Raw genomic sequence first — 23,781 nt, forward strand, 5'->3', positions numbered from 1 at the left:
GCTTATGTGCTCTGATTCCTTCACTGGATCAAGACCCATGGTCTCAGATGTAGATTCAGTTGCTCCACTTGCATGGTGCAAGTTGCATTCCAAGGGAAAGGGATCTAATGTGATCTCCATCCATGCGATATAGATCTCCATCCAGTCTCAGAGATTTGCATGTGCCAGTTCAGAACCGTCTGCAGTATTTTGATGCTTAGTGAACTAGTCAACACATGTGATAAGTATGGCCTCATCAACACGTGAACAGTATATTTGATGGTGGCATCACAAGACTGAACGGACCTAGGAGAAGTTTTCACCAGAACACTTCACAATCTAGTTTTCTCTAAAGATCTGTAATTTCTTAGGTGGTAAAATGTCTGAAGTTTGTCAGGCTCAAGAGAGCTCAAAGGGGCTGAGTTTAGGCCCATTGCAACCCTCTAATCAGTGTTTTCAAATGACTATTTCCTAATAAATTTAAAGTTGTGGGGTTGTTTTAAAGATGGAGATAATCTCCTCGAGATATAAGTATGTTACTTCAGTGGTCCATTTGCATCTGTTTAAGTTATCAAGTCCTCATGTTTTTATTTCTAAATCCATTTTTTTGCCCATATGTCCACCCACCCATCCCATTCATGAAGAGCTCGGAGTTGTGGATTTGGCAAATCCAACAGCCAGTTCTGTTGTTCTAATTCATAAGGATGCCGATGGGCCTATGGGATATGGCCAGCAATCTGAAGAAAAACCACAGGAGGGTTTTCCTCTTTGGTTGTCCTCTTTGGTTGATTTATGGCAACCTGTCATGATTACAATACAAACACAGAATGACTGTGATATATACCAGAGTCAAGTGATGCTTCCAGAAGCGAAGAAAAAATGTTTGAAAGAAGGGTTTTGTCAGTGTTTGGCCAGAAGGCAAAGGATTGGTTAAATCATAACTTGAATCACACAGGCCCAGTGTCAACTGTAAACTGGAATGCTAGTGTTTCCACCCAATCTCCTTCCCTTGAGTTCCCCCTATTCCTCCCCCAAATGCACTCTGGAGGGTCTGTAGAACCCCCAGAACAGCATGTGGGGCAGTGGAAAGAGAGGGGAGATTGGTCTGTTGGGCAAGCAAAAATACTTGTGCTAATGAAAGAATCAGAAGAGTGCAATGTTGAATTCCGCCCACAGTGTTTATTTTTGTCACCAGCTAGTTCCTTATTTCAATGGAGCACTGATTCCAACTCATCTCTGGTCAGCCACATAGGCCAAGTTCACAGGCACTGAAATCCTACCACATGCAGACAGTTGTGTAAAGAAAGTAACATCAAATCTGATGGACCACACAGCTTTCTACTAATGATTTGCGTAAGAGTTGCCATTTAAAAATGTGCCTGAAAAGAAGCTTTTCATGGTCAGCGGCATCTATAGAGGGGAGCCTGGTCAATTTTTGAGAAGAGAAGAGTTTTGAAATGAATTAGGGCAGTGGCAGCGTAAATAGTTTAATGAAATCAGAATAAAACTGTCTGCTTAGAGCAACTTGTCAAAAGGCACAAATATAGGAGTGCAGAAAGCCAGCCCTGTCAGGTAGCTTGCTACAGATGACATCACAAGAAGGAAGGGAATAGGTGAAGGCAGAGGCTGGCATCTGAATGGCACAGGAAGACATTTTAAACTACTGGTGCTAATGAGGGCTCATTGCTGGGTTCTGTGTTGTGTATCAAAGGACCTTGGAGAAGCATTATGTTGAGCAACATGGGCAAATAAGAGGAGATGTGGAGATCATTCAAGGTGGAGAGTTATCAGTGTAAGATATCTTTTATTGAGCCACATTATCAAAGCACTCAACATGCTGGACATCAGAACTCATTGGACGGCAGCTAAATCAAACATTTGCACGATAAAACAAACTGGGACGTTATTGATAAACAGATGCCAACTCAGTCCAAAGAGGTGTGCTCTGGTGGATGATCACTCCTCAAGATGGGAGTCTCCCTAAGCTCACCCAGTGTCCAGCAAAATAAATTCAAACAAGAATTTCCCTGATAAATAAGAACTGACTATGACTAAAAGCATTCTTCCACATTTGTCCTTAATGATGACATAGTTAGATTCAGTAGTCTATTTAGAACAATGTCATATATTTTTCACCTTCAAAGGAAGCTCTATTATTAATTGAAGAACTTAGGGTAATAAAAGCACAGAGATGCAAAACATAGCTGGATATAATTCATGTGGAAAAAAAGAGATGCAGAGACAAATTCCCCAAGAGTTAAAACACTTTCTGTTGTAGGGGTCATTGTACATACCGGTATTATGCTTTAGTTGCTTTACATTACCTGTTTTAGACAAAAAAAAGATGGGATGCAAAATTATACAAAACAAAATACTCAGGAGCACAAACAAACTTACACTGAGGACCTGTCACAACCGTTGCACTTGGAACAAAGGGAGCAAACCCAATGGAATTAATTGTCCTAAATTAGTCTTGCGCATTACTTTTAATGGGTCTGCTCTGAGTAGGACTAATGTTGCATACAATCCACAGGAAGCTATCTTCCGCCAAATCAATCTGGTATAAGTTTAGTACTGTCTACTCTAGCTTAGAGTGGCTCTCCAGGGTCAGACATCAGATACACACCATAAATTTAAAGTACACCCAAAGCACATTTAAAGGAGATTATTTGCCCCAAAGAATCCTGGAAATTGTAGTCTACCCCACACAGAGCTACAATTCCCCTGCATTCTTAACGAACTACAGTTCCCAATATTATTTAAGGGGAAGCCATGTACTTTAAATGTATGTTGGATGTGCTTTAATGTTGAATCCATGGTGTGGATCTCCCCTCCGGCTAAGGTCTTCCTCATCACTTTCTACCCAATCCTTCTAATGGAGATACCAGGGAATGAACCTGGGATTTTCTGCAGGCAAGGCATCTTCTCTACCTCCCATATACCTGTAAAAGTCTCTGCATTTACATATTAAGCACAGGGATAAACTACTCTCTGTTTTATACTGGTTTTAACTGCCAATAATAATAATAATTTATTATTTATACCCTGCCCATCTGACTGGGTTTCCCCAGCACTCTGGGCGGCTTCCAACCGAATATTAAAAACAATACAGCATCAGACATTAAAAACTTCCCTAAACAGGGCCACCTTCAGTTGTCTTTTAAAAGTAAAATAGTTGTTTATTGCCTTGACATCTGCTGGGAGGGCATTCCACAGGGCAGGCGCCACTACTGAGAAGTCTCTCTGCCTGGTTCCCTGTAACCTCACTTCTCACCATGAGGGAACCACAAGAAGGCTCTCGGAACTGGACCTCAGTGTCCGGGCTGAACGATGGGGGTGGAGGCGCTCCTTCAGGTATACTGGACCAAAGCCGTTTAGGGCTTTAAAGGTCAGCACCAACACTTTGAATTGTGCTCAGAAATGTACTGGGAGCCAATGGTTTTCTTAAAAGGATTCCAAGGACTGTAGTTTGTTTTGCCAAGAATGGCGTGTTAGAGATCCCTAACAACATCCCACCACTTCTAAACTTCAGTTCACAGGGTTTCCGAAGAAGAAGAAAATGACCAGATTAAGTGTTTAGTGTAGATTTGTCTCTTGTATTTTTCACACGTTGTTCTTTAAAGAAGAAATACATTAAGCCACTTTGAACATTCCAGTTTTAGTGGAGACACCATGCAGCTCATGTAGCTCTACGGTGTGCATGCCCTAAAACTGTACAGTTGGAATCAGTACTGTGTCTGCCTTCACCCCTACTGCTTACTGCTCTGCTTGCTATATGGTAAATGGAAGCAAATAATACAGATATTGACCAATTAATCCTTGCAAATCACTTTCGAAAGATAAAAGTATCACATAAATGCTAAGCATTATGAACTAAGACAGGGCTAATGCTGGGATTGAAAATGTCAATTTTCATCATCTGTATCCTAGGTAATCCTGGGATTTATAACACAGATGTGTGAGGTCTGGTTGTTGTTGTTTTTTTAAAAAAGAGGAACATAATTGAGGGGAAATAGAGATGGAATAAAGTAAGTTCCTTTCCACTGGTTCACAAGAAAATGAGAGAGAGAGAGAGAGAGAGAGAGAGAGAGCACAAAGCCATTGCAATTTGTCTCACTTTCTAAAACCACTAGTTTTATTAGTAGTTATGGGATGTCTTCTAGATGTAAGGAAGAGTCTGAGTTATGAATGATCTCTTGCTCTTAGCTCCAGTGAAGGGAGAAATCAGCAGCATCAGAGAAAGTAAGATAACCAAATAGGGGAAAGTTAGGATGAAATTGGACAACATTTAAATGCATGTAACAGACCAAAGAACTTTTTTAAAAAAATAAAAAAGAGAGAGGTGGCAGGGCAGGAATGGGGAAGTGATGAGTGTTTGGCCCATTTTCCACCCACTGCTCCTCTGCTCCAGATCCGTTGTCGGGTTCCAAACACATCTTGACAAGCACACATTTAGGAGAATAATAGGAAGAGAGAGGAGGAGGAGGAGGAGGAGGAGGAGGAGGTGTGGCGATTCCACCGCAAAAGCATGCAGTTAGCCCAGGAGGCTGGAGAAAATGCTAGTTCGAAAGGCGTTTATACACATCTTGCTGTTAATCGTTCATTTGGCCCACACGTTTTGTCCAACACTTTTCATTTTTTTTATATAAAATTTTTATTGGTTTTACACATTTAAGACAAACATACAGACATACAAAAACAAAAACACACACGTATAATCTCCTATCCTTAATTTCTTAACCTCTATCCCTGACCTCCCCGCCCCTCCCCTTCTTGTATCCCCATTCCAATAGTTAATTCAGCAAGTTCATTATTTCCACTATAACCTTATCAATGTTTTACTTAATTTGTCTTAATAGCCTCATTTATCTTATATATCTAAATTAAACCATAATATAAATCCTTACACCCTTTTCTAAGGTCGACCCAAATTCTCTTCCACGAAATTCCCAATTTTTATATTGATTACATACCAAAAGACAGCTTATAATTGTACACCCTTTACGTTCCCAAATTTTTCTCCCCCCCCCCTTTCCCGGTTTCGATCCCCCCCCCAAAAAATAGCCTAAGCCAATCAGTTCTCAGCCTGGATCTCTCACGTCCGAGGCCCTCAAATCTCCCACAGTCCCTCTCAGCCGGTTTTGTCGATAGTCCTTTATGTTGAACCTCATATCTCGGAGAAGCTTTGTCCCAATAAGGTCAATATTTCTTCCAGCCAGTCCTCCACGATCAAGACTGGAGCCCAAGACGTATTCCATATTTCTTTTAAATCCAAATGTCTCAAATGTCCCAAAGGCTCCATCTTTCTCCTTCTGCAAGATTGTAATCCAAGGGTCTTCCAATATCCCTTTGGGAAAGTCTCTATATTCTTCCTTCTCGATTTCCAGCCAAATTTTGATTGTCCAAATCTTATATTCTTTGTAATCCAATTTTGGAGGCCTCTGGTTGTCCTCTTTCACCAACGGCTTTTCAACTCCTCCTTCCCATTCCTCTGAAACAACAAATTCCTCTTCTTGTTCAGCTGCAAGATTTTTTTGAGTCCAGTCTTTTGTGCCCTCAGCAAGTTTGTTTACTGTAGCATCCAAGGTCTTGATATCTGTAGCCATAACTTCACTCTGTTCTTGCAATCTTCCCACAAGAAAGAACATTCTTTCCAACTCAGCCTGTATTTTTCCATCTGCAGCCATTGTAATGTCCAGAACCCCCTCTAGAGGGATTCTGGTTACTTAGTATTCTTTCTCCAACAGTCAGCTTACTTTGTTTTATTTTGTTTCTTCTTTACTTTCAGCGACTTAAAGTCAAATGTAACAAAATAACCAGCAGAGATAGCCACAAATTAATTTTCCTAACTTTGACAGCCCGTTTGACAGCTGTCAAACTCCTTGTATCTCCTCAGCCGACTCTCTTACGGATCGCTCCCGGATCCAGGGGAGGTTACAAATAAAAAAACAGTTCTTATCCTTAAACACTGTACTTGTATTACCAAATCGTGGAATTAATAACTTTCGTTTCACAACAAGAGAAATGGTCTCACGACCTTAGTTATCCGGTTCTTGCTTTAAATTGACTACAAAACTGGGGGGGCGGACTTCCTTTTGACACTCCCCCCGATCGTGCCGAAATTCAAAAAAAAGATTTTAAGTCCAATTTCCGTAGTACTCACGGGTTGTTACTTTATGGTCCAAATTTCAAGGAAGAAAGTCAGCGCTCTCCAGCCATGGCTTGCGGCTTCACTCCGTAGAAGTAGCGGTTTACTCACAGCACCACGCCACACTCCGTCCCCCGCTCCGAAGCCTTTAAAAAGGCTTCTTCGCGGGTTGGGGGGGCGCAAACGGTGCCCACTGAGTCACCAAGTCCACAGGCATCCGCGCCTGTGGTTTTTAAGGGTCCCCGCGTCGCCGCCGCGGCAGGACCCGTCCTCTACAGAGCCGATTCCCTCCGGAGCTCGGAGGAAATCCGCCATTAGCTTTTCGCGCTAACACTTTTCAATGTGTTTCCCTGTCACTTTCCTAACTGCAAAACGTCCAGTGGGGTCTTTGTTGTTGTTGTTTCAAGTGGTTTGGTGGTGCTGGGGTGACAGCTTGCTTTAAATCACTTTAATTTCACAAAACTAGAATTACAGTACACGCCTGAATCCCCCTGCAAATTAGTAACACTCTGGAGGCACTCTGTCTTTTTGGGTAACAGGGGTCACAAACATACAGTGGTGCCCCGCAAGACGAATGCCTCGCAAGACGAAAAACTCGCTAGACGAAAGGGTTTTGTGTTTTTTGAGCTGCTTCGCAAGATGAATTTCCCTATGGGCTTGCTTTGCAAGACGAAAATGTCTTGCAAGTTTGTTTCCTTTTTCTTAACACCGTTAATACAGTTGCGACTTGACTTCAAGGAGCAACTCATAGAACGCGGTGTGGTAGCCTTTTTTGAGGTTTTTGAAGACTTTGGTGATTTTTGAAGCTTTTCCAAAACTTTCCCGACACCGAGCTTCGCAAGACGAAAAATTCGCTAGACGAAAAAACTCGCAGAACGAATTAATTTCGTCTTGCGAGGCACCACTGTACTTGACCTATACATACTGAGCTATACCATTCAGATTGCAGGTGGGAGGAGCTCACCAGGTTGAAAGTTCCTCCATACTAAGACCATAAATAAAGTTTATGTAAGCTTCTCTGGACATATTTATACTGAAGGACAATGTACATCTGCATAAAATATATGTATGTCAGGGTGAAGCCAGGTAAAAACACAATCTAAAAAGCTAAAAGATTCACACAGATAAAAAAGAACTTCACCTGGCACTGGGTGGTGGGGGAGAGAAAGAATCCATGCCAGATGATCACCCCTGAAGAAAGTATTCCAAAGTTGGGGAGCCATAACTGAGAAAGCACAAAACCATGAAAAGGAGGAGAAGGTTGGAATAAATAAAAAGAGAAAAAAAATCTTAAATGTTTCATTTGGCAAAGGAGGAAGCCAATAAGGAGAATTGCCTCGTGAGTTCCCAGAGCCCTGGGTCTGAGGTTTTTCACCACTGGTGTATAGGACTGCAGCTTTAGTTATTTCAGTGCTTTTTGTATAATAAATACAGTTATTATTAAATCTATGCTTTCAGGCATTAATCTGCATCAAAATTTGCATTTGAAGAGTGTTTTCTGGCGGCATATCTCGAATTAATCCCCATTGTCCTACAGGACTCAAATTATGCCAAAGCTATGCTCAATAAATACATAAATACATTCTGGCATCCATGACTTACCTGGTGAGATTCTGAAGGAGCTGCTGTTGGAACTGTTAATGGATGGAAATTCAGGTATAGGAACTTATTTCAGAATAAAAGTGGTTTTAGATACAAACTGAGGCTGATTTACATGAGATTATTCAGCATTGTTGAAAGAATGCTAACAAATTTACCCCCACACAGCAATTCAAATGCATGCAGTGCTTTCCATAACTCAAAAAACTGTCTCGGGTACAAAGATAGAGGTAAAAACAGACATGATATATGGTATAAAGTGATCGCAACAGTAAGGCTCTGTACAAAACAAACATTTAAAGCACATTCCGCCTCCACCCTCCAAATAATCCTGGGAGTTATAGTTCACTCCTATCAGATCTACAATTCCCAGCACCCTTAACAAACTACATTTCCCAGGACACTTTGTGGGAAGATGTGCTTTAAATATGTGTTGTATGTGCATTTTAAGAGCCTTGCATTGCAACTTGCATTACAAATGTAATATGGATCTGTTCCTAGTCTTACATTTTCCCTTGTTGGTTATATGGGATGTCTCTCTCTCTCTCTTTTTTTTAACAATGCAGCATATGTGGGTTTATATGTTCATTCTTCACCTTACCTCTTCCCCCCCCCAAAAAAAAACCTATAATGCAAATCAGATTATATGAGAAGTGGGTTGGAGATGTGGCGAACAGTAGCCAGTAGGAACTACACAGCTGCACCACGCTGAAACCCTGCAGAACCATTTTTGTTTGTTTACAAGAGCTTGTCCCAAAGCAAGGAGAAATGTACATTTTCTTAGGAAACACCATCATTGTGTCTGTGTTCCCTCAGAAGTTTATTTGTCATGCCAAACCAGCTAGAACTAGATCTGAGTGCTGATGAAGTCAGTCCATTACATTTCCTGTTCCCCATCCCACTTATAGCCCAGCTTCGTGACATCATTATGGATTTATTTTTCAGACAGCCTGAATACAATCTCCTGTTTGCAAGGAGAATGACAAAGGCTACAGATCTCCCCCAAGGCTAAGATCCACATTTTTCAGTGACTCCTTGACAACAGAAATAATTGCTTTTCATTTTAGGAGCATATGGTGGGATGGAGGCACAGCTGGTTCACTTGCCATTTCCAAGTTTTGGGGAAAGGAGGAGGTGGAGAAGTAATATTCCATTCCTATTATTTGTCATGATCCCAGCCTCCAGCAGGGATCTGAACCCAGACTCTAAGCTTGAGAGACGGTGCATGGCTATGGTCTTGTAAGTTCACCTGCAGGGAGGCCTAGCACTACTAACAATAGTACCCAGTGCTTTTTTGGTGAGGGAGTTTAAAAAATGAGGTTCCATTACCCAAATACTGATAAAAGTCCTGTGGGTGCCAGCACAAAATGGCTGCCAAAGGCAGCAAAAAGAAGTGCCGGTACCAGTGAATACTGTCACAAAATAAGCAATGCGAGTATTCAGAAAATACCAGTCAGTACTGATTAAAGACCTAGTAACAGAGACCTTCTTTGTAGTTGCCTGAATCCCTTGAGGAACAGTACACCATATATCCAAAGCTTCATTATCTCCCTGCTTTCTTACCACAAATGCCAATGGATCTATCAAGATTCTACAGGACAGTAACAAGTGGGGGCCCCTCAGACTGCCACTGCTTTCAGGTGGGATTCAATCACACCCTACCAAAGTCAGTTAAAGCTGGTATGGAGCTCTTGGGAGGGGCGGTGTGTCTCATGTAGCCACCAATCAGCTGTGCAGCAGATGCATGAATGAGGAAAGCCAAGCATGAATGACCACCTCTCAGCATCTGTGTGATGGGCTATTTGCTTAAAACAACAATAACATTCATCAATTTTGGGAGCAGCTAGAAAGCGAAGTTCTTGCCACGCTTACTGAAAAGTTTTGACCACCTTGGACCACCTTGTATTTTGTTTTTGAATTACATTTTTAAAGGGTGCAGAATTTTGCTTTAAAAATCCGCACTGTCATTCAAAGTAATGGAGTTACCAGTTTACTTGTATGGAAAGGAAACAAACTGGACTAAGACAATTCCATTAATCTTCTAAAGAGGGAACATATTAAAAGAGATTGGAAAATTCTCGTTCTGGAGACCTTGACAACACCATCCTAAAACCATCCAAGAGCCTTGCAAGGGATGCTTGCCTATTCACCCTTCCTTGCACAGTGAGACAAAAGAGTTTTTAAAAAAGAAAAAGTCAAGGGAGTCATTATTCCTCATTCACCTTCCCTTCTGGTCTTGCTTTTAATAGTAGCCTGACACAAATAAATTAAGCATGTTAAGGTTTTCCTGACATGGGTATAAAGGGATGAGAAAATTTTCACCTGCTGAGTTTTTCAGACCAGGCAGGAAGAGGATTAAAAACAAAAATAGCCACACACTTTATGTCACTGGGATCAGTTGTGACTGAGAGGCAGAGAGGATAAATGGGCTGAAATGTGATCCTGCCTGATCCCTAGAAGTATTGGACATGTCTTTTATGGCCTCTTTCCTCATCGGCTACTGGATTCTTCTACTGAAGTTACCAGCATACATTCATGTATGGCTTATTTCACTGAAGGCAATGCTATGCTTGACTTTAAAAAAAAAAAAGTTGGAGAGTTCATTTTAAAGTTTCTACTAACCATTTTTGTAAAGGATTCCTTTTCTATACTTCTACAGATTTTTTTGTTTGTGTGTGTGTGTGTGTGTGTGTGGGAGAGAGAGAGAGAGAGAGAGAGAGAGAGAGGGAGAGAAACATACCCTATGTTTTGACAATAAATGTGAGTCTGTTTGTGCACAGGATTCATGTGTGTTCAAACATACATTTATATACAAGGGACATCAGAATGTACATTCATTTGATTTATTTCATAAAATTTATATAGCACTTGGTTGTGGGGGGGGGACCCTCAAAGTAGTTTAGGTATGCAAGTATGCATGTATATGTGTATATGGTCAGTAGGAAAGTAAAAGAATCATCATCTCCCTTCTTCCAAAGGGCTGCCTCCAAAAGCTTCCTGAATCCAAGACCCAGCCAGTCAGATTCTCACTGACCTCACCATGATTCCTGCTCAGCAGAGGACATTTCCTTACCTGGATTTTCTGAAGAAGTTGTGTTCATCAGGCCTCTGAATATTGCCTTGATTTCTAGTTCCTTCTTGGAGACCAGGGGGTGGACTTTGCACTGCCTGCAGCACATCTTGAAGAGGTTGCAAAGCTTTTTCAACCTAGGACAGAATGGAAAGAAAGTGAGAAACTGGCTTGTAGTGTCTGCACTGAACTTTGGGGGCCTTGACACCTCCAGGATATGCTGTCATCTTGTGGACAGAAATAGGACCCAACAGGAAGATTTTGCAAAAGCCCCTCTAAAACACTGAGGATCACCATTCTGTAATTACACCCACAAAGGAAACAGGCAATCCACTTTTTCTGAAGCATTTAAAATAGTCCTAACTAATGGTATTAATACCATTCACTTTTATAGCTTCTGGTGGGTTGTGCTGCTTTACTTTTTGTTTCTGAAAAAATTCTAGACCGCCCTTCATTCAGTGGATTCTAGTACAGTACAGTTTCCAAGTATAACAATACAATATATCACATCTTCTTCTCCAGCTGTTCACTGTATATGCTCCAAAAACCTTGCACCTAACTGCGTACTCCTCCCTCTACCAAGACATACAGAGTAGTTTCTGCTGACCCATTGAAGAAGCAAGAATCTCAAAAGCGAAGGACTAGACCAGGGTAGGCAACCTTAGGCCCATGGGCCACAAGCAGCCCACGGGGGACTCGCTTGCGCTGCACCGGAAATCGCATCTGCGCAGACACACACGATCTGGCCCACGGGGGAATCTCTGCTGGAGTGAACTGGCCCAGGCAAGGTAAGCCTTGCCGACCCCTGGGCTAGACGCTTTACTCAACCATTTAGATACAATTTAGAATACATCATCTATGGCAGACCAGCCAGCCAGGCACTCTGTTTAAACTGGGCCTGTTTCTCATGACATACATCATCATGATGTTTTGGGTTTGTGGGGGGCCAGATTCCCCTAAATTCCTGGGTGCCAAATCCTCCCCATAATTCCTGGATTTAGTAACTGTTAGACTTAATCAAGGTTTGGTTGAACTTTGCCCAACACAGAACTCTCTAGATTTGATTATCCTAATGAGCCCAGCCAGCTCAGCAGAATTAGCTGGATGGGCCATTAGCAGGGGACAAAGACCAGTGATGGCCCATCAAGGAAAGCATCAGAGGGCAAGACTGCTAGGCAAAGGAGAGTGTGGTCCCTTCTTTATTGGGTGCTAGTGAACAAAGGCGAAGGCCAGCTTTAGAGTTTCAACTTTGAATGATGTGGGCTGGGGGAAGGTTCTTGGAGTTGGAGAGCTCCATGTGAGCTGGAGATGACAAGACTGGAAATAAGAAACACAGAGGATGGCTTTTTGTTGTCTTTTGAACCCAATGCTGCCCTTAAGGGGGAAGCCAGACCCTCATAGGATGTGAATGCTCTGCAATCACTCCACCTAGCTGCAGGTTGTATATATGTGTAAATAAAACCATATACAGTGGTACCTCAGGTTAAGTACTTAATTCGTTCCAGAGGTCCGTTCTTAACCTGAAACTGTTCTTAACCTGAAGCACCACTTTAACTAATGGGGCCTCCTGCTGCTGCTGCGCCGCCGGAGCCCGATTTCTGTTCTTATCCTGAAGCAAAGTTCTTAACCTGAAGCACTATTTCTGGGTTAGCGGAGTGTGTAACCTAAAGCATATGTAACCTGAAGCGTATGTAACCCGAGGTACCACTGTATCATTAAAACAACCTCTGCTGTACCTCATTGTCCCAAAAGGAAATACGGACCCTGGAAATCACACCTGCAACCCCTGGAATCTCACACCACTTCTGGAAATTGGGGTGGCATGTAACAATATGAATACTAGAACACGGACCTGACCTCCATTGCCTTTTGGCTCATAAATGTATGTGATATTGTGGCTCCTGGTTAAAAAAGAAATAAAAGCATTGAGGATTGAGGAATGTAGGAGATTTGCATCTCCAGATATTAGGAGGCTTTTGGGCAAGATGCCTCCTCCTGTCACCACCCACTCCGGGCCCAATTCTCAGTTCTGCCTGGGGGTGTGGAAGGGAAGTGATTAAGCAGCTGCTGTTGCTCCCTCTAGACCAGAGGAAGAGAGAGCAGGCAAGCAGACAGCAGTGGGGACAGGAGAAACATCTGGATTAGGGCGCTCTAATGCTTACGGTAACCATGGTCCCGAGAATCCCAGCCTCTGGTTCAGGGTAGCCAAAGTTGCCATCCTTTGCACACCAACCTGGGAGTAAGTATCAATGAAATCAGTGGGACTTAACTTCTCAGTAGATGTGCATTGGATCTCTCTTCTAAATGTCCTCTTTAACAAGACAAGCAGCACAGAAAGAGGCATGTGTGTGCCTGTGTTAAATATAAAATATTTTGTTGAGCTGAAATGATACGGCATAAAACCGTTCCAAGCTCCATGTGTAGGAGGGTTACTGGAATCCAAAAACTAGCAGATGCCTCGGGCTTTGAGTGAAGGCAGACGTCTCGTCCGGAACTCAGCCCAGGTTTGTGGCTTTATTCCAAAGCCAGGCCCTCGTGCAGCCAAGTCTCAAAGGAAGAGACAGGGTCTGTAGCATGGAAAATCTAAGTTAAAAGGTAATAAGACGTGGATTATGAGTCGAGAAGTACAAAAGGTGCAAAGTGTGTGTGTGTGTGTGTGTGTGTGTGTGTGTGTGTGTGTGTGTGTGTGTTGGGGGTCATGTAAGTTGACTGGTTGACAACACACATCCCAACCAATATACATAATTTCCAAGTGCACTGTGTGATGGTTTAAATAGTAAAGTCTGAACATAGACGATTTGTAGATTCTGATTGACAGTGGCTCTCCAGGGTCTCAGGCAGGATCTTTCTCATCACCTCCTACTTGATCCTTAAAAAGAAGCAGCAGCAGTACCTGTGCGGTCCTTATTTAACTGGAGATGCCAGCTGAACATGGGTTCTTATGCAGGCAAAGCATGGGCTCTGCCATTGAACATAGTCTCCTCCTCAACCTGTTATGCTAATCATTACAGATGGATGGATGTAGAAAGCTTGCTGATCTTGATAGTACGGCATGTGGAAAACAAAGCAATGAGCTCTTTATGGCAACTAGATCCATGTTTTCACTAAGTGCATTAGTAGTAATAAGGGTCAGACTTGCTACAGAGGCACCAACAGTGGCTGGGAGCTGAGGGCCACCAGTATGCGTCCCTTCATTTTAAAAGGTCATTTTTAAAATGCATTTCTCCTTGGGAAAACACAAAAGATGGGTAATATGCCAGCCCTCAACATACCCACAAGATTGAGGGCAAGAGTTAGCTTCTTAGAATGTGCCTTCAGGTGATTTCAGTGCCTGTGAGTGAATACCTAATGAACCCGTAAAAATAATAGCTTGTCATCTGCACCAAAGCACTGGCTCCAGTCCACTGCATTTCATTTCCATGGATTAACTAAGCAGGTCCTTTGAAAGAGAAATATATTGTTTTATTATTGCTTTGTATCATTGCTAAGTAAGTTCTCCTTGTACCTTCCTCTGAATCATTTCACAATAAGAACCACTGAAGTCACTGCACTGGAATAATAAATCTCATATTTAATTGCTCCTAGTTCAGGAACAGACTAAAAGGTGATCAATGAAAACTGGCACCCAGGAAAACTAGCACCCCTTTAAATCAGGGGTGGGGAACAATCGGGCCAGCAGGCCAATCCTAGCCTGCCCACCTGCCAAATTTGGCCTGCAGTGCCAATCCTGATAAGGATCTGTCCTGTGGCACCAAAAAGGCTCTCCACTCCTTGCTTTAAAGCTACATCTGATCTAGTTTACCACTCCTGCTTTCAACTGTTCTTTTGTTAAAGAAATCCTAGGAAAACATATTTGTCTAACAATATATATCACCTGGATCTAATTCCCCATCTTTGTCTATCTGGTCAAGTCCAACTTCACTGAAGCATTCTAAACCATCTTATCAATTAAGTGAGACAACAACTGAGTTCACCCTAAACTGCACTCTGCAAATTTGCCTCCTTTGCAAAATGTTTAGTAGTTCTTTGCTGCATAGTTCAGTGCCTGTGCTTCCAGCTCTGTTGGATACATTAGGCTGAATGAGGCACTGCCCCATCAACCTCAAGTCTACCCTCAGCCAGCCCCCACATGCACCCACAACTGTCTGTCAACTGCCTCTTTCTTAGACTCAGGTGGAATCTAGACACATTAAAAAAAAGGTATGAAAATGCTTAATTTTTTCCCCCTTTTCGAAAAATATGTTGAATTTGCTCACCATCGCCATCTAGTGTCACATTTGTGTAATGAACTTTACAACACACTTAAAACGTTATATTTGCAGCTGTATAGCTGAGTCCTCAGTATCCCCCTAGTAGATCTCAGCATTGCAGGGAGGAGGATGGGGTGGCATGTTTACACTGGGATGTCTCTTCTCTCCAGAAAAGCAGAAGGAAAACAAAACATGAAGTTACCATCATGAAGGTTCAATACCAATTCTTGTTTGTCTGATAGGAACAGCTCAGATTAGCTACTGAATAGGGACTCTTCCCTCCCCGTCACAGTCAGTGCTATTAGATATGCCAATGGCTTTGCATCAGCTACTCACAGAACTGTTTTGCTGTAGTTCAGCAGTATTCCATTCATTTCCTGAAATGTTGTCACCCAATGTTGGGTGGAGATTGGATTGTGTGGGAAATGTCATGCATTCTCATGCTGAAGCAGCAAAAGCTCTTGCCTGACTTCCTCCTTTTGTTGACAGTCAGACGCTCACATGACCACGCTGGGGGCTTTCATGGCAGGATAATGGAACTCTGTTCTGGATACTTCCCCATACATCTTTGTCTGTGGCTGGAATGACTAGTAAGAAAGTTTCATACCACTTTAGGTGTAAGGCGAAACATTCCTCTTTAACCAGGCCTTTGGCTGAGTGACTTCCAATGCCCTTTGAAAATGTATTGGGGAGGGGGCATTATTGGGTTGTTTTTGTTTTTATTATGTATTTTGTGTTTTTATACTGTGATTTTATGTTGTAACTGCCCTGAGACCTGTAGGTATAGGGCGGTATACAAATTCAATTAACAACAACAACAGCTATCATTATTATTATTATTATTATTATTATTATTATTATTATTATTATTATTATGTCACTATGCCTTATTTGCACTGTCAAATGTTCTGACACTAGCCAAAGTTATGGGTTGGGGGGGGGCGGCTCAGGGTCACTCATCCCCAGAACATGATGCAGCTTTCACACACACACCAACCACACGTTTAACACATGTGAGAAGGAAGTCTACTAACAAACCTACATAGAACTCCTCTACATAAGAGGAGAGACAATCATGATTTCTCCCTCTGTGGGAGGAAAAGAGGGTCAGTACATATGTAAGGCCCCTTCTTGCACTTGCCAAATATGTGATCTGTTTGCATGGGGTAAGCTGGCATGCATGGCATAGATAACCCAAGCTGCCTCCTAATACATACTTTCAATACAGCAGTACCTCGGGTTACAAACACCTCGGGTTACAAACACTTTGGGTTACAGACTCCGCTAACCCGGAAGTAGTACCTCGGGTTAAGAACTTTACCTCAGGATGAGAACAGAAATCGTGCGGCGGCGGCATGGTGGCAGTGGAAGGGCCCATTAGCTAAAGTGGTATCTCAGGTTAAGAACAGTTTCAGGTTAAGAACGGACCTCCAGAACGAATTAAGTTTGTAACCAGAGGTACCACTGTATGTGAGGACATTTTTGTGAGCTGCCCTAGCATGCAACTAACCATGCAACAAAACCTAATGCTGCAAACCACTCCTGCAGCTGCAGCCATAATTAAACTAATCAGCACAAACCATCCGTTGCCATCTCTGAGTCCCATCATCATTTGCCACTTTGGGCATGGAACCTAAGATAAAGACAAAGTTGCGGATATTATTTCTGACAGTGAGCTCTCTGCCAAGGGAATTTAAATCCACTAAAATAAAATCAATCCACAAAACGAAACATAAAACTGATAAAGCAGCACCACTAGCCTTATGAATTATCCTTAACACAGCTATATCTTTCCGAGTCCCATATGCAAGTTCAAGTGTAATGTTGTAAGAGTGGCTCCTAACTGAAGCTTAGAAGACATTTCTCTGATTTACAGGCATTCTATAAGCGCCTCATAATTCCTAAATGTATTGGAGAGAAAAAGCTGAGCCATGCATTACCAGAAAACACATATAGGGGCATGTTCTCTTAAAGCAGGGATGGGGAACATGTGGCCCTCCAGATGTTATTGGTCTTCAACTTCCATCAACCCCAGCAAGCATGGCCATGAGAGATCATGAAAGCTGTAACCCATGGGTAGGCAAACTAAGGCCCGGGGGTCGGATCCAGCTCAATCGCCTTCTAAATCCAGGCCGCGGACGATCCGGGAATCAATGTGTTTTTACATGAGTAGAATATGTCCTTTTATTTAAAATGCATCTCTGGGTTATTTGTGGGACATGGGAATTCGTTCATATTTCCCCCAATACATATATATATATATATATATATATATATATATATATATATATATGGCCCCCACATGGTCTGAGGGACAGTGGATCGGCCTCCTGCTGAAAAAGTTTGCTGACCCCTGCTGTAACCCAACATCTGGAAGTTTGCAATCCCTAGCATTCCTTGGGTTTTCCAATAGGGGCCACAAGTTTCCCTCCTGCACCACTCCTGCTGCTGTGCCTTCATGGGGTTGCACCCCTCAGAGCACCCCAATATCTTGGCCCTCCCCCTTTTGGCAACCAGCAATGATTGGTGGCATGATGAAACCAGGACAGCAATGTCGCTCCCTCCTCCTTCTTGTTGCCTGACCACTCTGCCTTTTGACAGCCCCAGGTTGCTCTGACCTGACCCATGGGGATCCAAGGCCATCTCAATCTGATTCAGCAGATTCTCAGATCCACCTTGATCAGCCTGGTTTGGTTTAGAGTTCAGGCTTGGGCCAAATCTTGTGAACAGCTTGAATGTGAACTAAGCAAATCAGGTGGAATGCTTATCATCATATAACGATGTTGTTGTTTAAAAAAAAAAACCTCATTAAATATCAGACATTTCTCAGAGAGAGAATTTTGGGAAACAGACTCAACAGCAAATTTTATTCTATTCTCAACACTTCCACCTCCCCTCAAATGTTATGAGTTGAAGATCCTATAAGAAGACACTAATTCATTAATTTTTCACTCTCTCCCTTACAATAAATGGATCACTCTTAAAAATTTCTTCTTCTATACTTAGTAGTCTTGTTTAAATCCTTTAGATTTCCCTCACTCCCCCCTGCCTTAAGCTGACCACATTGCTGACTTCACAATTTAAAATAGATAATTGCATTGCTAAAAATTGTGCACTGGAATAAAAAAAAAATGCTTCCATCCGATTTCTCTCATTAAATTCTACACACATTTTTCTATATTACTTTCTATTAAACTCTATGACTAATATCTGATCACAGCCATACCTGGAGGATTTTCATTAGGAGTGGTAATAGTCTGGCATTAAATAGATCATTAGCATAATGAATGAAACCAATGGAAGCCATGAAATGTAGCATCTAGTCTTTCGCTTCGTTCTCAAATCATGATTCTGTACTGGCACCTTATAGAATAACAGCAGTAAGTCTGAATTTTTATGACACACCAGATATAATAATCAGAGCAGCCACACCATAGACCTATAGAAATGGGCGAAGAATAGCTTTCCTTCCCTTTGCCCAGCCTCTTTGTGCACCCTTAGAAAGCCTCACTGGCAAAAAGGCACAACAAAAAAGTTAATGGGATCCAAGGATTCCTTTCTTCCAGTGGAAGGCACTTCCTATGTTGAATGAAGACTCAAGGTAGTGTGACTGAGCACCAAATTGGAGATGGAAAGGAATTAATGGTATGCTACATTTCAGTACACCATCTGGGAGGTTTTTTGTTGTTGTTTTTTAAATCATATTGAGAAGTGGTAAAGTACCATAGTTGAGAACAGAGGTTTTCTGGAAAACCACTGAGCATCAATGTTGTTGTCGGTGTTTATTACATGTGTCCGTCATTTTATACAAAAGCAAAAGTTTCAAAGTGATTTAACAAGAAGTTGCTCCTGATTGGGCTAAATATGAAGTATGCTTCCCTTAGCTTTTGAAATGTGGCTTACATTTAAAGATGATTTGACTCCCCCAGGCCATTTGTGACATCTGGGGTTTCAGGTAGGGAATCTGTCTCCCACCCCTACCTTGGAGATGCTGGAGAATGAAACTGGGATCTTCTGCATGCAAGACAGATGCTCTCCCACGGAGCGACTGCCCTTTCTTGGCCAAATGCAAGTCAGATAGCAAACTCCTGAGCGCAGTAAGGGGGCAGCCTTATCCACTTTTCTCCCTATAGAAGTGTTACTGAGGGTAAATGGGCATAAGACTGTGTCTGGTCTAATTGCTAGGCAACCTAGGACAACTGTCTAGGGCAGCTGCTTTTGTGCCAGAGCAGATTATAGGGAGCGATTCTTTCTAGCTTCAAGGAACAAAGGAAGGATTGGTGGTGGGTCTAGTATGGAGAACTTGGGGGGGGGGTGGAACCAGACAACAAGCAAGTGATCACAACAGATGGAAGAAAGGGGAAACAGGCAAGGAAATAAGCAGGCATGATGCCTGAACTAAGAACTGGGTAAGTTAGTAGCTTGAGTTCGAGAGAATATAATGGCATAGCTATGAAACAGAGCGCAAATATGACGCCATCCAGGACTGGCAAGTCACAGGGATAGGGAGAGGTGGGACAAGGCACCACATTCAGACCCTCCACGTGCCCCTATTTTCCAGGGACACTCCCAGATTTACAGAAGCCATCCTGTTTCTGATTTGATCCTGGAATGTCCTGCTTTTCCTTAGGACGTCCCTATTTTCATTGGCGAAATGTTGGAGGGTACAGAGTTATGCAACCCCTGAGCCAAGGAGATACATAACTCTACAACCTTTAGAAGACATCTGAAGCCCTGTACAGGGAATGTTTTTTTTAAATGCTTATTGTTTTATTATGTTTTTATATATGTTGGAAGCTGCCCAGAGTGGCTGGGGCAACCCAGTCAGATGGGGGGGTATTATTATTATTATTATTATTATTATTATTATTATTATTATTATTATTATGGAACAGGATGCCTCTATATTCTTAAGAAGGGCTATGCTTTAGTATTTGTCTTGGATGCCTGAAGTCTTCAGGCTAGCCCCAGAGGGAGTCAATTCCTATGGCTTTAATTTCCATGATCAAGTGCTTTTTTTTCCTTAAAAAATGTTTAGGGGTACTCTCATTTTAAAATCACCATTTTATAGTTCAAATCAGGGAAAATAAAATAAAAAATACTGACCAATCACTGTGCTAGATTCCAACTCCTACTTCACACATTAAATGCTCGCTTCCATCTGAGACTCAGGAAACACCGTGACAGGAAATGAGGCCACCATCAGGGGTAGCAACGGAACTGACGATTCACTGTGCTAGAGAAGAAACTAAAATAATGTTAAATTTTTAGTTTCTTCTCCCGCTAGATTCACAAAATGTTTAGGGGTACGCCTGCATCCCCCTGCCCAGAAAAAAGCACTGCCCATGATAATGTCCTTCTCATTTGAAAAGTGCTCTCTCAACACAGCCTGCCACATGGAGGGAGAGTCACATGAAAGAGCTCAGCCTCCCTCACGATTACTGTTTTCATACTCTTAGCAACAAAATTGCCTGAGGGCCCGTTTACACACCATCCAGACGCAAGTGAAATAAAAGCACTAGCAACTTGCCAATTGTTGTGAGCTGCGAGGGCGATCTGTGGGCAAGATGTGAGGCCCCGTCTGCACTATACCATTTAAAGCAGTATTATAACTTTTTTAACAGCCGTGGTTTCCCTCAGATAATTCTGGGAACTGAGGTTTGTTAAGGTGCTGAGGACTGCCAGGAGACACCTAATCTCCTCACAGAGCTACAGTTCAAAGAGTTCCCTGAGGGAAAAGGTTGGTTGTAGCTCTGTGAGGGGAACATACCCTCAATATACTTTGAGGCAAGCCATGGCTGCTTAAGGTGGCATGATGCTGCTTTATATGTGTAGCGTAGATGGGGCCCGACTTGTTTTTTCTCATTGCCACAGAACCAGGGAGAAACAGAAACCGTTTGCTTCTACTTCTGTGCAATGACCCAGTTAGTGACACCTACAAATCATCCCTTGTGTAGAGATAGGAAAACCACCCACCCAAAAGTTGGTGTAGTTCCCCCAAACAAGCTGGAGTTCATTTAAAAGCTAGGCACAGTTTTGGCTGTTCCTCTCAGGACTTAACGAGTGCAAACAAGATTTCCTTGGTACATTAATTTGTCTCTAGGCAGGTTTCTTAAGTCTCAGTGTTTTTCAGTGCATCCAGCCACCTATTAGGCAAAAGTTAAAACAAACAAAAAACCCTTCAGCTTTAAGAAGGGGGGGCGGTTCAGGAAGCTGAGGGCTCAGCCCCCCCCCCCACAGCACCCCTGCTTTCTGCTCTGCTTCTTGCTAGACCTTGGAGGAAAAGGGAAACATATTGTGCCTTATCCTATCACTTTGTTTGCAAACCAAAACATAGCACACAAATAGACAATTTTTTAAAAAATATCTCCCGAGTGGTGTACAAATGAACTTGAAGATAAAATACAGCTGAAATCCACAATCTGCTTAAAACAAAAAAACCCCGCATGAAATCAAAATTGTTACATAATGAAAAACAAAGATTTAAATCAATAAAACTGTAAAACATACGTAAGTTATAAATTCTAAATCTGAATAGGTTTGCTGAAATAAAAACATTTTCAGCAGCCATCTACGAAAACATAGGGAGGGTGCCTGCCTACTGTCAATAGGCAGGGAGTTCCAAAGTTCAGGTGCTGCCACACTAAAAGATTGGCTCCTCATAAATGTGGAACAGATATTATGTGGCACCTGTAAAAGTGCAAGTTCCTGACCAAAGCAAGTGAATACGCACATTTAGGACAATGTGATTTCTTAAGTAAATCAAAGTTAATTTAAAAATTAATTAAATGGAATAGGTGGTAGGGGGGAAGTAAACATAAGCAAGTAAAGAAGGAAAACGTACCTGTTTAATCACACAGGACTGGGGACATTCCATTGCTACTAACCACCAACAGACGAATATGCCACAAAAGAATATGTTCTTAACAAAACATACTCTTTTGCCTCTGCCGCCTCATATAAGTAATTTATATATATTCTATGAATTGAAAATTGAGAAGCTATATGTACTTTTGTTACCAAATAAAAACATTTTTTAAAAAACAACAACACCCTAATTCATGTATTTCCAGAATGTGTGCTATAATGTAAATGAATGGTAAATGAAGTGAATGGTAAAGAAAAGCTACATTTCCAGTGAAATTCCCCTTTTCAAATGTCTTGTTGGTAGTGCTTTTGCCTTCTTGTTCTAAGTGTGGTGCGCCACCTACTGTACAAACATAATATAGACCTGCTTTCACACAGCCATTCTGAGTGTAACACCAACTACACGAGAATGTAAGAGCCCCATTTAATCAGGCCAGTGGCCTGTCTAGTCCAGAATCATTTTTTCACAGTGGCCAACAAGATGCCCATGGGGAAGTCTGCAAGCAGGTACATGAGTACAACAACACCCTCCCTTCCTGCAGTTTCCAGCACTTGGTATTCGGAACAGCAGCGTAGCATGGGTTGCCAGTGCCCGTGGCCATGTGGAGGGACGGGAAATGTATGGAGTACACATGCACATTCAACTGCCTAACAGCATCTGCGTCGCCTAGGAGATCACAGCTGCAGAGATAAGAAGAGTCGTTCCATTGTCTGGAGAGGCCGTTTTCTGGTTCACACAGCCTGGTTTTCAACGGAGCCCAGCAACGGAAGCGTGCAGCTGTGTTGAGGCAGGACTGGGTGTTGAAATTTTGTGCCCCTTACAATTTTGTACCTGGGGCAACTGCCCCTGTGCTGCACCACCACCACCACTGGTTCAGACGCATGCTGCCTCTGACCGGGGAGATGAACTGATGGCTTGCATGTATGGCTGTCAAATGCTTCTCTCTGCAGAGTAACACGGTCAGAACTTTTGTACCCTAAAATGTCAACTCAATCTTTTCAAAGGAGAGACTACACATGTCCAGATGGGAGGCAGTGGAATTTAGCAGTGAGAGATCAAGCGGCGCCAGCTGCTTGTTAGTAGGTTGAAACTGACATGCAGCATTCACAATCATATCAAAGGTCTCTTGCACACCAGAACTTCCATGCTACAATCAGTGTAGGACACACACCTATCTAAATTCCCTATTGTATGCTATGTTTAAAGACACAGAAGGCCCTAGGGTCCAGAATTAGCAGCCACATACCCCCTTGACTCCTCCTAGCAAAATGTAGTCAAGCCTTTCCCTCAGACTTCTCTTTTCTTAGCATTACTCCACTGCCCACCTTTGCTTCAAAATTCCTGCCACTGAGTTTTCCAATGTCCAAGTTCTGTTATTCTCTGACCTCCATCTCCAAAGAGCTTTCTGGTCCTCAGCCTCCTCTGTGCACAACCTTATTCCGTAGGGCCTGAATGAGGTAACAAAACTGACAGCTTTTTCCCCCCCTCACAACAGCTGGGCTGCGAATATTTGTGTTGCCAGTTGTTTCCTGAGCTTCTGGCACATGTTCTACAACACTACTATAGGATGGGAGGGAGGGCTCACTGCCTTTAAGCACAATAAAAAATGAGATGAACAGCGAAACACGCACAAGGCAGGATGAGTCACAGAACAAAAAGAATAATAGAAGTTCCTCTATGAGCCCTCAATATTTCCTCCTTTAGAAAAGACGTTCTCTCTATGGCCTTTTGGGCTGAATAAGGCCTTGTGTGGATGCCAATTGTTTCGGCTACCAGTTGGCTACAGCCCCTTGCCTTGCATCCTGATTACTACGAAATTCTTGTCCCCAGCTGTGATCTGTAAAATGTACTGCTTTCTTTTCTGTGA

At 42.4% G+C, this 23,781-nt stretch overlaps 1 protein-coding gene and 1 long non-coding RNA gene across 3 annotated transcripts in view; one reads left to right on the forward strand and one right to left on the reverse strand.

Moving 5' to 3' along the window:
• The window catches only part of LOC308587441, a 36,133-nt gene extending 24,820 nt beyond the window's left edge, over positions 1 to 11,313 (forward strand). The window contains exon 2 of the long non-coding RNA XR_014008385.1: positions 10,705 to 11,313. This is a non-coding gene — a long non-coding RNA (uncharacterized lncRNA). The remainder of the gene's footprint in view (positions 1 to 10,704) is intronic.
• LOC308587424 (uncharacterized protein) lies at positions 1,726 to 22,145 on the reverse strand. 2 transcript variants are annotated; one of them, XM_081195076.1, is made up of 4 exons: positions 21,891 to 22,145; positions 10,800 to 10,933; positions 7,730 to 7,761; positions 1,726 to 2,303 (listed from the first exon to the last, which is right to left on the reverse strand). In XM_081195076.1, exons 1-4 carry the CDS (start codon positions 21,921 to 21,923, stop codon positions 2,149 to 2,151), a joined length of 354 nt encoding a protein of 117 aa, XP_081051202.1. In that variant the 5' UTR covers positions 21,924 to 22,145; the 3' UTR covers positions 1,726 to 2,148. The 2 variants fall into 2 exon arrangements, 1 of the variants encoding a protein (XP_081051202.1); XR_014008358.1 differs by lacking the exons at positions 1,726 to 2,303; positions 21,891 to 22,145 and adding an exon at positions 20,153 to 20,429 and having other exon boundaries at positions 7,345 to 7,761.
• Positions 22,146 to 23,781: the final 1,636 nt, after the last annotated feature.

This window comes from Podarcis bocagei (assembly GCF_964188305.1).
Source record: "Podarcis bocagei genome assembly, chromosome: 5".
Lineage (NCBI taxonomy): Eukaryota > Metazoa > Chordata > Lepidosauria > Squamata > Lacertidae > Podarcis > Podarcis bocagei.

Excerpts from the sequence above, each read along its gene's own strand:
- LOC308587424 (XM_081195076.1), bottom strand. The coding sequence starts at position 21,923 with ATGGAATGTCCCCAGTCCTGTGTGATTAAACAG. Across the intron at positions 10,934-21,890 it reads AGTCCTGTGTGATTAAACAG|GTTGAAAAAGCTTTGCAACC; the intron begins GTACGTTTTCCT and ends ATTCTGTCCTAG. Across the intron at positions 2,304-7,729 it reads CTCCTTCAGAATCTCACCAG|GTAATGTAAAGCAACTAAAG; the intron begins GTAAGTCATGGA and ends TGTCTAAAACAG.